The following is a 13,835-nucleotide window of genomic DNA, read 5'->3' as shown; positions in this document are numbered from 1 at the left end:
GCCTTCTCTTGCCCCTCTTCATCCTCACCCACTGTGGGCATCATCATCTATTCCTTCCTCGCTCATGTATCTAGTTTCCTCCTGAGTGCATCTGTGCTATCCCCCTCAGCTATTCCTTGATGTGACCACTTCCACATTCATTCTGAACTAAACAAATCATTCTCCACTGTACAATGCCACTTATCTCAATTTTTAAAAAAAATTTAGGGTACCCAATTCTTCTTTTCCAATAAAGGGGCAATTTAGTTTGGCCAATCCACCTACCCGGCACATCTGTGGGGGTGAAACCCACGCAGACACGGGGGGAATGTGCAACTTCACATGGACAGTGACCCGGGGCCGGGATCGAGCCTGGGTCGTCAGCGTTCTGAGGCAGCAGTGCTAACCATTGGGCAGCCTCACGGCGCCAAGGTCCCAGGTTCGATCCCGGCTCTGGGTCACTGTCCGTGTGGAGTTTGCTCATTCTCCCCGTGTTTGCGTGGGTTTCTCCCCCAGAACCCAAAGATGTGCAGTGTAGGTGGATTGGCCATGCTAAATTGCCCCTTAATTGAAAAATATGAATCGGTACTCTAATTTTATATTTTAAAAAGCAGTGGTAACCACTGTGCCACCGTGCTGCCCTGATTTACCTCGAATGGTAATGTTACTAAACAAACAGTAAAACTGTCACTGAACTAACAGCATCAAGAATCTCCAATGTCCTGTTTTAGTCATATTGGCTTTTGAGCTATTTTTCACAGTAACTTCATTGCAGTGTTAATATAAGCCTACTTGTGACAATAATAAAGATTATCATTATGTTTATTATTATTATTATGCGGTACAGTGCACCATAAAATAGATTTACCATGTGGAAAACATAGAAAACAAAATAATTCTGAGGGAGCATGCCACGTGTAACATTCCCTCATTGCTGAACTGGACTGTAGCCCTGGGGGAAAAGTTAATTTAAACACGAAAAAAAAGTGGCAATATTAAACCAGCAAGCCAAACTTGTTTTCATTTTTATTTAATCTCCTTTAATTCTGTTCCCCTTCTCTCCTCATGTTGACTTACGGTTCCCCGGGCAGCAGTCGGTGTCTGTTCCAAATAACATTCTTTCATGCTTAAGCCTAAATATTCAGAGACAGCCTTGGTGAAAGTCCTTGGTATTTTGCATGACATTAAAAAGCGATTAAAAAGTAGATTTATGGCAGATCAGTATTTTACGAAGTATTGAATTCCACGACAAATACTATTGTAAAATGATCTGGATTACAACTGAGGTATTAAATCATATTGTTCCTGTGCTGTCAAAATCTTCCTACAGTGCAAATCACAAATACGTCAGGTTCGACGGAGGATCCATTACATCGAAAGCTCCACTTTTTGGAATGTTTTCTAAATGTAATCTTAACCTCTAATTATTCCCTAACGTTAAAACGAAGCGTTAAAGATGCTGTGTAAATGAATTGATAGAGTTAGAATATTTGCTTTCTGAAACTGATGAAATAGTTGCAGTTCTTCGCATTACTGTGGATGATATCTTATTGCGTCTCAATATAAATGCAGAGAAACATACACCAGAACATAGAAGTGGGGGAGGTCAAATAAATAACCATTTGAAAGAAAGAGGCCGGGAGGAATTAATATTGCAACTTTGATTCAGGCAATATTTTAGAATGAGAACATATATTTTTTTTAAGATTGCTATTGCGACAAGAGGAAAAGAAAAACACTGACGGGTAAATATATCACTTATTATACAGTATCGGGATGTTTCCCTGTGAGAATTCGGAACACTGATTTGAACCTATCTTGTGTTTCCAAGTTACTCAATTATGTGTACAAATGCAATGTCATGTGTCTTGATCATGGACATGCAAAGAGAGGGGGAAAGAAGTGGGTAGAGGGACAGGAAACTCTTATTAAGGTTGACACTTCATTTGATGATCAGAGAGAACCGTTTCTCCCCATCCACCGTCCAGTCTATCTTTGTACCCCTTCGGAGTATTTTTCACTCCAGTATCTAGATTCTGCCATACAGTCTCATTCAGATCAAGAGAATGTCGAAGAGGTTGCTCGAAATACCGGCTTCACAGTAAATGACAAGAATGAGGCAGGACACCGCCATATAAAATCGCCACTTAAATCTCTGTGCTAATCTTGATGCACACGAAAAATCTCCCAAGAACAAACAATTTTCAAAAATGTAACTTCCAAGATTAAAATTGTTTGAATCCACTTTAAAAACTTGGGCCGAATTTCTAAAACGACCTAACCTTTCCTTGCGCACTGAATTATCCTCGGTGTCTTTTCAAAAGACGTGTATTTATTGATCCTAACAACAACAAGAAAGATGCACATTGTTGTACTGAAGCTGCGTGAATTATATTCTGGTGGAGGCTGACAGCCAGGCCACTCGCCGGGGTTGCCGGGGTGAGGGTAGGTCCGAATATAGAGGGGGGGGGGGCATTGATTTCGTTTTTTTGCGACTGCAGTGCCTCGTCCTGCTAATCGGAGGTTTCAATCCCGCTGTCACGACGCGAAGGGGGTAGGAAGAGCGATATGGCCAGAAATGTTAGTGCAACTTGCTGAACTTGTTGAAATATCAGGCTGTAAAATAAAGAGTGCTCCTGAAAACAAGAGGGCAAATTCTGACTAAAGGTTGACTCTGTAAAAACGGACACTGCAGAGTTAAGGGACATTTAGCAGTGAGGGTAACTGCACTTTCCCCCGAATGTCACTGGATCAGAATCGCCTTGCCCCGTCAGTCTCTGAACACTTTATTTCAAATTGAATAGAAGTGAATTCGTTCTCCGAATTCCCACACGGAAATTCAGCCAGCATCTAGCCGTCCAACGAAAGGATGTATTTGGGGAATGATTTAATGCACGTGTATTTTTAAAAGGCACGAAACTTTTCGCTTGACAGTTACTTGGCGATTGAAACAGGCTTTTCAGAAAAGTCGCTTGATCCTTAAAATAAATACAAAATTCTAAATAAATACATCGCTTTGAAAGTGGCACTCTGGCGCGGGTTACAATAATAATCCTCACAAAAAATGCCACTTGTCCATTATTCACTGGGGCTCCGGAAACTATATAAGCGGCCAGTGTCCGTTCAGAACTCTGCACCAGGCTTATCATGTTAAAATCTTCAAAATGAAGAAGCTGCTTTGGTGGATCGTTGCCTGCGAAGGTAAGAATCCAGCTAGTTTCTGATCTTGGGTTAGTTTCACACAATTGCACGATCTGGCTGTGTCGGCGCCTTGTCCAACCCGAACAATATTCGGGTTTAGGTTTTCTAATGTGCGGGTGCGCAGTTAACCTGTGCAGAACCAGGCAGCCATCCTAATAATTCAGCCAAGCGGGTTACGAGTAAACACTCACCGCTATGGATAGCCTCAGTATTTCAAGGTCAAATTCACTCCCAAGTGCGAATTTTTTTTTCAAGCTTTGCAATTGACCTGCTAAACCCAGCCACTTACTCATTTTCAATCTGCACCAAGTGTCTGATGATTGCGTGAAATCCAAATGTAAGATAGCCGCAAAACATGTTACCGCTTACAAACATATCCTGGCTCCCTCTGCCTTTCTTTATTTTCCTCCCGCACTCATTTGGCGTTTCCATGTTCACAAATGGATTAAAATTCGCGCGCCTGCTGCAAACTAAACTATTGTGAAAGTGCATTTGGCAACCAAAGGGTTAAAAAGCTGGCGGCCACTCGCTGGGGGGGGGGGGGGGGGGGGGGGGGGGGGGGTGCGTGATCTGGTGAAATGTCCCAAAGGGTCAACAAAAAGTTACACCATTTCGATTCGGCGAAGAAAAAGCGAAAAGGAAACGATCAGCGGACGTGTATGATTGGCGGAACCGGGGCGGAAAACGCAAGTGTACCTGTTGCCCCAATGATTACTCTCACGGTAACCTTTTTACCCATACCAGAACAACACAGTGCAAAGTCCTGCGCCTGGGTGGTACAGGAATTCCCAAGTATTGCACCGGGTGTGTGCACAGTAGTGGTCAATGCATTATCCCGCACCTGACCATCTTTCCGGGCGCCTGTCAAGTGCTGAATAATCTACAAGTTTAAAATAAGTAGTTTATAGTTCCAGGAAATTACAAATATGGGGGCTGGTGGGGGAATCAGAAATCTAAACCACCCATGGCGAGGGAGTGTTTAATCGAAAATAATTTGGGGTAAAGTAAACCCAAATTTCTCAGAATATGTATTCACCTCCAACAATACAGCTTCTGCATTCACTTTCCACCGCGGATCAATATCATAACAGCGTGTGTCAGAAATGAGCAGATATCTGGACACGGTATGGGGTTGTCCTCTGACCCTCACTGTAGCTCTCAAATCAGCATCATCACCAAATTCACCATTAGTGTTATGCACAACACCTTCATCTTCACAATTTATCTTCTCAATCTTTCTGTTTCTCTCTCTCTCTCTCTGTGTGTGGCTGGACTGACAGAGGGGAATGTGGGGGGGGGGGGGGGGGGCTTTCCCCTCTGTTAGGGAGAAACAAAACGAGTATTTTTCTCAAGTCAAGTGACCAACACAGAGCAATATTTTTTTTTTCAATTGGAACCACTGTCACATTTTAATTAACGAGTGGAGATTGTGTAATAGACCAGTCAAAGAGATTAATTTACCTTCCAATGAAATAATTTGTACGCGAACGAACACGAGTTTGTGATCATTTTAATTGGAGAATCTTAAGTAACCAAATTGCTCCCATTCACCCACTTTGATCGACATAAATGCGTGTTAAACCATTAATATACAACAGAATGGACCATTGCTAATCCCCTAATAAAGGCGCTGATTAGTTTATTATTAATTTAACTCGTGGAGGTAAAAATGCGCAGACGTGGAAAATATGAATAAGATAATATAATTGAAGCGCATTCCTCCAACATCACACATGCACTAGCGCGTGGTTCGAATTTTAAAGATTGTAAGAATTGTCACACATAACTTTAGCGTCAGTCTTACCAATTAAACACGGATTTGTGGTCAACTAGTAAAAAGCACTTTCGGATTTGGTTGTGACTGGTTTTATACGCAAGGACTTGGAGTATTTGTAAATTGTGTTTCCCCATTTATGATGGTTAAGCCCCGTGCCTGCTTGCATTTACTTTGCCCAAAACAATAGGTGTGCAGTAAAGCGTGTGTTTCGTGTCTTGCCGCCTGCTCGCTTTGTCCTGAGCAGCGAATCGCGCAGGTTCCAACTTACTGACCGCTCACGAGGCACTTCCACGGCACTTTTGTTTCTAAACAACGCCAAATGATGTTTTCACCGGGAACACAGCTTTCATTCTCCTGGAGGAATAGAAAGAGAGCGCGAGCTGGGACACAGAACGGCAGTCCTGCTTGGCAAAGAAATCTCTCGGTTGCCTGAACTGGCGCTTCGAAATAGCTGACCATGTTTAAGGGTGTTTTCTGAAAATGTGTGCCCTCGCAGAATTTGGTTTCCACTCATACCTTTGAAGCGCCTGTTCCTTGTCTGCCGCTCTCTCTAAGTTTCTGACACAATACAATATATTCGACCGCTGGACATGAACACATCTTTTTCCAGCCCTTACTGTAACGTTATCGTGCCATTGTTAATCATTAATAGCAGGGTCAATTGAATTATCTCTTAAAATTGTCTTATAACTTTGAATGGTACCATAAAATCTGCCGATTCGAGCGCCACAATTGAATGTTTATTGGGCAGCTTTATAATTTATGAGCTGCCATTTCGAGTGACAGGGACTCGCCATATCCCCCTGTAATTATCAATACAGCAGCCACTGTGCCCTCAGGTGCGTCTCTATCTGTAATTTATAGACCATTTAACAGCCTCTTTATAAGATTACATCATAACGTTTATTCAGTATTATCATCACTGCTAAACAGGGCTCTGACTACACTTTACAGCTAAAAAAAAAACACTGCTTGACTCGAGTCATCCGACCTGCAGGACTATGTATGTATAATATATGGATACATGGGTGTGTAGACATTAAATAATAATAGTCCACCGATAGATACTGGCCATTGTAACAGATCTCATGAAATTTATAATCAGTTTCATGTTGGCTGACGTTGTTTTGAGATGTGGAGCGTTAACAGTCCTTCTGAAATTATATTTTCAAATCTCAGTTTGCCTTTGCCAAGGTTCGATGACACATTTGGCCCCCAAATCATTCGGGCCAGAACCCCCCCCCCCCTCCCCCCCTGCCCCCCAACGTTCCAATCCTGGTCAAAAGTTGCCAATGTGAAATATCAGAAATGGAAGGAAACGACACTTGAAAGGTCACTTTACACCTCCCGCTACCATTTCCGAGGGAATTCGCTTCTTCGGTCAGCTCTCCACGAGAGCTGCGACTATTCAGATCGGTAACGGAAACGCGGTTGCCCGAGCGAAGTGGGGCGGGGGGGGGGGGGGGGGCACACAATCAGACGGGGTAACGGGTTGTTTAATTTTGGGCGGTGGGAAGTCAGGACGGGGGGCGATGAACTCGAACAAAATACGAGTGGGGCAAAGTCAAGTTCAAGTGGTCTCCAGAAATAACAAGGCGCTGCTTTGCCTTTGCTAGAGGCTGATTTAACAGCGAGCGAGTCTCTCATTTCATTCCCAAATGTGCCCGTGTGGAGATTCGGTGCCTGGATTGTGTTTTATTTCAATCCGCTGGCAGTTGTAACAGGAGCTGCTTTTACTTTGCTGTCAGATCCGGGTGCATTGCACACTTGCCAGCGAAGTTTACCCGCCCTCCTCTATCTTTTTCCCTGGAATGCCGTTTGGGGGTTTTTCTTTCCCCAAAAGTTACTTTGCTTCTGCCGACAAGACTGATTTAGTCACAGAGCCGAATGGCCTAAAGCAACCGCGGGAAGGTCGAGTTTCATTGCGAGCTGTTGGCAAAGAGAAAACTTCCGCTTCTTTTTTTTTTGCCTTTTATTTATTTTTCTTTAAAAAAAACCAAAATATACCTGGCCCATCCCCTGGTTCTGGCAATGCGTTTTGTAAATCGCCCGTTTGATTATTCGAGTGGGTTTGGACGTTACCCTGGTCATTCTCACTCCAGAGCGGAAAACACGGGAGCAGAAGCGATTCTCAATCCGATTTATAGTAGGGAATCGTTGACCTCCCCATGTTCAAATGTGCGCCCGATCCTTGCTCATTCAAAATGCAAAGGAAACACCTCTCATTTGCCTAGTGTGTAACTGAATTCCACCTCCATTTCCGCAGAATTATGTACATTTTCGAATTTCACCAACCCCATAGCAGTAAGCACTACTCCCCCCCCCCCCCCTCCCCCCTCCCAAATGAATCCACCTTTGGTAGGTTTAACATTACTGTCTGAGTTGCCTTTCTTAACGTGGCTCGCTCTACCTCCAGCGCAGAAGTCACCCGGCCAAAACATCCGATAAATCGTTTCGAAACTGCCAATCACCGCTCTGAAAGAGATGTGCCTGGATATTTACTCGACAGAGCACTTTGCAAGCAAACAATGATGGAAATCAAACCTGTTTTCAAATATTGCGTAAGGTGCTCTTATTGACTTTACTTCCCAGTGTATTTAGACACTCCTGGAAAACTAGTGGAATATTTGATGCTGTTTATCTATTCGCAACTCCCACCCCCCACACAAACAAAAACACAAAAAATATTGACCTTAAAGAATTCGCCTGAGATCAATTTAACGAATAAGATACAGGTTGAAATCAGCAAGGAAATATTTGGGATTTCAGTAATAACGATCTCATCAAAAGTCCACTTGCAACATATTTTATTATTTATTTGTATGTTGTTAATGACCTCAGGACATGGCGCACAAAAAGAGGAAAACGTTGTTTTATCTAAAAATTAAAACAAAACAATCTCAACAATCTCATGTTTAACTCACAATTGTACATATTTATAGTTAAGAAACATTCTTTATAAATATTGTTTCATGTGTAGCAAGTTAATACCATAATTTAATTACAAATGGGATAAATATGGTAATTTACAGAATGAGTATTGTTACAAAAATTAACGGGCACAACTTTTATTTTTCACAATCCTCCAATAGTGTTCCACAATTCAAACTAGCAAAAGCACAAAACGTCACAAGTTTATAAACCCAGCTAACAGAAAATAAAGTACATTCACAAGCAGTTGTTTGCGTTTTGTGTGTGTGTGTTTGTGTGTGTGAACTGCAAATTGACTTTGGCACAGTTTCCCACTCTGTTGTATGAAGATTCTACAATCGGCCGTCCTGCAAATAGGTGACAGAAATTTCAGCATTAAAACACACAACGACAATATAATCATTCTCTCTGTCCTTCGCGTTTCTGTTGTGCGCGCAGTTTTGGGGGAAATGTCAGCCCCAGGAGACGGTATATCCACAGTCGCCGAGGATTGAAGGCTGTGTGCTCCATGATGTTGGGTTTAGCCGGGTCCCAAATTGTAAAAAGTAACGACAAAAGGCTTGTTCAATAAGACATAAATAAAGCTGGTCTCCACTTCTGCAAAATCTCCGGATATTGCCTCGACAGTTCTCCGTTCCCCGTTCACAGATTTTTTTTTTGTGTACATAAAGAGAAAGTTTGTTTCGTTTTTAAATGTCGTTTCTGATTTTTTTTTTGTTTAAGAGTTAACACAGACGGTGATCTTCCAGGGCGTTTGGGGGCCTTATGATCGATCTCCTTTTGTGCTTCGTTTGTCTCTTCTCTAAACGTACCATTCATTGAAGTTGGAAGAAATCCCCGCGTTAGAGTGCACCGCAGACGAAGCAGGGGAGAGATTATTGCTGCTCTGGGGGTCGGTGGACGGCGAAACCAGAACTGGGGGTGTCGATGATTCGTAACCGGAGCTCGCTGCCGGTGAGGACTCGGAGCCTTGTGAGGATTCGTGGACCTGCACAGGAGGGGGTGGAGGAGAGAAAAACAAAGTCAAAGGAAAGGAATGGTTGGAAGGGGGAGGAGAAAGTCCCAAATTAGTCCTCTTTGACCAACAACAGAAACACTCCCGAAATACAAAGTGATCGCTCGCAGTAGAAATATTGTAAACTAGTAACCTTCATGTGTTTCCTTAGAGAGCTGGGGTGTGTGTAGGACTTGTCACACATTTTGCACAGATAGGGTTTGTCTGAAGTGTGAACGTGCATGTGCTTCTTTCTGTCGCTGCTGTTGGCGAAGCGTCTATCGCAGTTTTCAAATTCGCATTTAAATGGCTTTTCACCTAAACAAAACATCAGGGGTGAAATGGACCAGTCATAGCAGAAAGTACAAATCCCTCAACCACCGATCCCCTGCATTTCGCTCGGGTCTCAACACCCCACCAAGCACCTGGATTCAAAACACTTGGAAAACATTCTGAATATTGAACCGTGGTGGTTTGCAACCCATACTGTTGTTGTTAATCACCACCTCCCCCCAACACACACACACACAGACCCCTAAAAACACACACACACACACAAAATATATTTCAAAACGAGCCATCCTAAATGTCCCAGGCTGCGAACGGGAAATGACAAGAATTGATTCAGCTTTGAGTGATTAATGGGAATCCGCGCGCGAAGTGCTTGCGTTCTCAATACTGTGTTTTTGTCCAGGTCCCTGTCCTTCAATGGAGGGACTCACATTGAAAGATTCGCAGCTGCCTCCCTCTACCCCCGATTGCAACACACGGAGAGGAAATAGTTCATCGCGTTCGCACAATAGCAGAATGTAATTAAAGTGCCCGCTTGGACTGGCAGGATTGGAGTGTATTAAATTAATTGATCCGCGCGGAATCTAAAAGTAAAATAGCTGAACAATGATTAACCAACACAAGTCCCAATTTAGCGCCATCGGTAGCCACGCAGACGGTTTTTATTTTAAAAAAACAGCCCCTGGTTAATTGCATCTGTTTATCTGCACTGATTTACGGGAACGCATTCTTTTTTAATTTGCAAATAAAAAATAAATGGCAATTGCACCGTGTGAAACACTGAAAATGTCCCGTCCGAACTTTTTCTGTGCTGAGCCGCGATGCCGGGGAGGTGTGAATCACACAGGCAGCCCCCTGAATGCGGACAGGACACAATGTAACATTACACTCTATTAGCATTTAAATTGTTTCCGAAAAGATATGTAAACCGCCTCGAAATCTGAACGATAGCCACTCCAAGCAAATAATTTTCGCAGTTGAAAACCTCGCTAAAGGCTCGTCTGGCACCTATGACTAATCATTCAGATGAGTGAACAATAGGCCTTCCTCCTGTTAGCAGACTCTGAGAAGCAAATAGTTATTGTGTGTGTGTGTGTGTGTTTTAATATATTAAAAAAATCTTATTAATTAATTACCGCTTTGTTTTGATCCTCTTTAAAGGAGCCAGCCATTTAGAAAATCTAAACGTGACGGTAAATAATGAACGTTGCCCGGGTGGAGCTGAAAGCTGCCACGTTTGACACACAACCTTCCACTGCATCTTGACCCATATTCAGAGTTTATGCTCCAAATGAAGGGCAGTGCTGGTGACATAACTCGACTCACTCCGGAGAAGTATTATGCAACCACAGCACAAATTGTAAGGGACAGCTGGGGTGTAGCGAGCGACCTTTCTCTGCTATCTAACAGGGAGTGTTTACCTTCCACAACACTGTGGCCCAGGGCGAAAATTGCCAAATATCACAACGCTGCTTCAAAATATCTGGCGGGTTTGTTTCTTTACGTTGCGATTCGATCGCCTAACGATCGGGTCAGAGCTGAACAGGGTTGGTGAAATGTATCAGTTAGTTTCTTAAATGTCCACCACAGCAGATACTGTGATTCCATTTCCTTAGGATTGAAGAGCAACTTGAGCAAATGCACTCTTAACGAATGTGCCAAATATTCTACAAACTATTTATTCGCCGTAAATCCTACGCCTGTTTTGGTCAAGTAATATAAATTATATCTGGCGTCGTTTACGAGGCAAATGGAGATTTCTCACATGGATTAGAAAGAGCTGGGGGAAAGTTTAATTTTTATTGTTGGGCGGTAATCTTATTCTCCGTGGGGTTTTTGTTTTGTCAATACATAAAACCATATCATTGCGATGCGCGCCAAAGGAAAAATACAATTGAAGGGTGAGGTTTGTCAGCAATGGGCTGGGCTGTGGATAGAGCTGTGCTCGAAGCGGGCATCGCAGCAGCCAGAGGTCTGGGTAGGGGGGAGACTGGGGAGATTTGGGGTGTTTTCTTTTACCTGTATGGGTGCGTTTGTGAATCTTTAAGTTCTCCGACCTGGCGAACACTTTGCCACAGCCCGGGAAGGGGCACGGGAAGGGTTTCTCGCCGGTGTGCACCCTGATGTGATTGACCAGTTTGTACTTGGCTTTGAAAGGTTTGCCCTCGCGGCCGCACTCCTCCCAGAAGCAGATATGGTTGGTCTGCTCGGGGCCCCCGACATGTTCCACCGTGACGTGGGTGACCAGCTCATGCATGGTGCTGAAGGTTTTGCTGCAGGATTTTTTGGGGTTGTTGAGTTGCTCGGGGTCCACCCACTTGCAGATGAGCTCCTGTTTGATGGGCTGCCTCATGTATCTGAAGAAGGCTCCGGGGCCGTGGTGAGCAGCGATATTCATGCTCATGTTCATATTCATGTGGCTATAGTTGTGGTGATGGTGGTGGAGCTGCGCCGCCGAGTATGGGTCAGTCCTGGGACACTGGTCGGAGCGGCCGAACGCTTCCCCGGGCAGCCCCAGGCGCATCTGGCTGTTAGGAGAGGTGTGGGCTGTTCCTTGCTCGTGGATGCCCGGGAAGAGGAGGTGTCCCGGCGGGTCGGAGTGAGGGTGGTGGAGGGCTCCGGGGTTGGCAGCGAAGATGCCATGCTGGCTGGAGCCGGGGGTCGAGTCGCCGAAGCCGCGGCTGCGGAACAGAAAGTCCCGGGTGGAATTGAAGGCGGCGCCCGAGTAAGAGGCGACATGGGCGGCGTGGGGAGCCAGGGCGGAGCCGTAGCCCTGGCCAGCGGCCGCCTGCGAGCTGAACGCCGAGCTCTGGTCGTGGTGGGCGCCCCCGTTCAGCTTGAACGCCCCCATGTGCGGGGAGTCGACAAAGGTGTTGTGAGGCAAGCCTAGCTCCCGCTCCGACATGTCCCCACTCGAGTGGTGATGGTGGTGGTGGTGGTGGTGCCGGGCGAATGAGCCCACCCCCAGGGTGGGGAACTGGGGTCCCGCGTCCAGCAGCATGCCTGCGAGAGCCGGGCAGAGAAGCAGCAGGTCTGGCCCAGCGCCCTCCCAGCCACAGTAACACACACACACAGAGGCTCTCTCACTTCAGGCGCCTCCGATTGTTTAGCGATGGATCCGAAAGCGGCCAAAATGCCCCCAAAAGTCCACTGATCCGCCTCGCTCTCCACCAGCCTCCTGGCAAACTCAGAACACGGTGACCAACAGTTCGAGCCACATTAGCTGGGCTAACTTTTTTTTTCCTTTGCCCTCTGAAAACAGTTTTTATTGCGATCACGTACAGGCAGCGGGGAATCCCACCGAGCGACCGTCTTCTTTGAAGCTTCTTCTCTCTCTCTCTGTCTGTCTGTCTCCCTCTCTCCGTCTCCCTCTCACTCGCGTTGCCAGAGATAGCGGGAATCAGCAAGGCAGCTCAGTGATGAGGATAAATAAGCAGATAAGCATCGTCCTCAGCATGGATGGGATAGGGAGGGAGGGAGAGGGGGGATGTGGGGCCGGGGGAGAGAGTGGGGGGGGGGGGGGGGAGAGAGAGAGAGAGGGGGGGGTTGGTAGGAGGGGGGGGGGGGGGGGGACCTGAAGCTGGTCCCGCTTTGTTATATGATACAGAGTGCAATAGCTGAACGGACTGACGGGCCTGTCCCAACACCCCTTTTAAACAGGGCAGCGGGCACATTCTGCAGGGCTCTCATTGGCCAATTCCGCCTCATCCATCCCAGGTAGCCTGCTCCAAACCCATCGCCATTTTTCATTAATTACGCCTACTTTGATTTTTTTTCTCTCACTCTCCCCCCCCCCCCCCCCCCCCCCCCTCCTCCTCTTCCCCCTCTCTTCAGTTCGGCCATCACTGAGCCACTCCCTTTCTCACTGATACACCAGTGGCTGTAGCAACAATCACTCTCCACCGGCAGGCAATAAAACTTCACCCAAATCCCTTCCCGCGGCTTGGAATCGGATTACAGAAAGTGCCGGTGAGGAGGGGGGGGGGGGGGGGGGGGGGGAGGTCAGTGCAATGTTTACAAAATACAATCCGCGCCTGCCCCCCCCCCCCCCCCCAAACAACCCTTTGTACAACATCGGGAACACAGTGCAAATCGGAGAACTTTATCTGTAGGAAACTTGTCACATCTCAAACCTTTGCGTTGGAATCATTTGACATCAATGGAAGAGACGAATCTATCTGATCAAATTTGGGCTGTGAAAACCCCTCCACCAGCCTTTCCTTCTCCCTCTCTCAGGTTTTTCTAAGACAGGTTTGCACCAGAAATAAAAGAGGGGGGCAACAGGAAGCCTGGGGTTGGGGGGGGGGGGGGTAATCCTCATTTACCAGCCACTAAATTGCACACCATATTTTTTTGCACTAAAAGCTCTCGATTTTTCCCCCAGCTGATATTCGATTGTTTGAGGAAAACGGTTGTGAAATAATCTTAAATAAAGGGGGGTTGAGGGTTAAAAGCACATATTAATGCAACAGTTTAATATATATATATATATATCCACGCTGCCTTATTGTCAGGAACGGAAAGGCAGTGTTTCACTTGTTACCGTTTTGCATTTGGGTGCCGGATGTGTTTGTCTTTTGGTAGAAGTGTATCTGGAAAGGCAGGTCTGCAGACAGAAACCCAAGCACACGTCACGTTGCACTAAATCACCCAGAGTTAATT

General features: G+C 45.6%; 1 protein-coding gene across 1 annotated transcript; it reads right to left on the bottom strand.

Moving 5' to 3' along the window:
- Positions 1–7,747: 7,747 nt before the first annotated feature.
- On the bottom strand, positions 7,748–12,673 carry zic2a (zic family member 2 (odd-paired homolog, Drosophila), a). Its single transcript, XM_038818695.1, has 3 exons — positions 11,193–12,673; positions 9,037–9,200; positions 7,748–8,876 (listed from the first exon to the last, which is right to left on the bottom strand). The coding sequence occupies exons 1-3, from the start codon at positions 12,172–12,174 to the stop codon at positions 8,691–8,693; spliced, it is 1,332 nt and encodes a 443-aa protein (XP_038674623.1). The 5' UTR covers positions 12,175–12,673; the 3' UTR covers positions 7,748–8,690.
- Positions 12,674–13,835: the final 1,162 nt, after the last annotated feature.

The sequence above is a fragment of the Scyliorhinus canicula genome, chromosome 14 (genome assembly GCF_902713615.1).
Source record: "Scyliorhinus canicula chromosome 14, sScyCan1.1, whole genome shotgun sequence".
NCBI lineage: Eukaryota > Metazoa > Chordata > Chondrichthyes > Carcharhiniformes > Scyliorhinidae > Scyliorhinus > Scyliorhinus canicula.
Note: the sequence above shows the minus strand (reverse complement) of the source record. Positions and strands in the feature narration are given on the sequence as shown.

Coding starts and splice junctions, on each gene's coding strand:
- zic2a (XM_038818695.1), bottom strand. CDS start 12,174: ATGCTGCTGGACGCGGGACCCCAGTTCCCCACCCTGGGGGTGGGCTCA. Junction 9,201..11,192: donor TCACAAACGCACCCATACAG/GTAAAAGAAAAC, acceptor TGTTTTGTTTAG/GTGAAAAGCCATTTAAATGC. Junction 8,877..9,036: donor CTCTAAGGAAACACATGAAG/GTTACTAGTTTA, acceptor CCTCCTGTGCAG/GTCCACGAATCCTCACAAGG.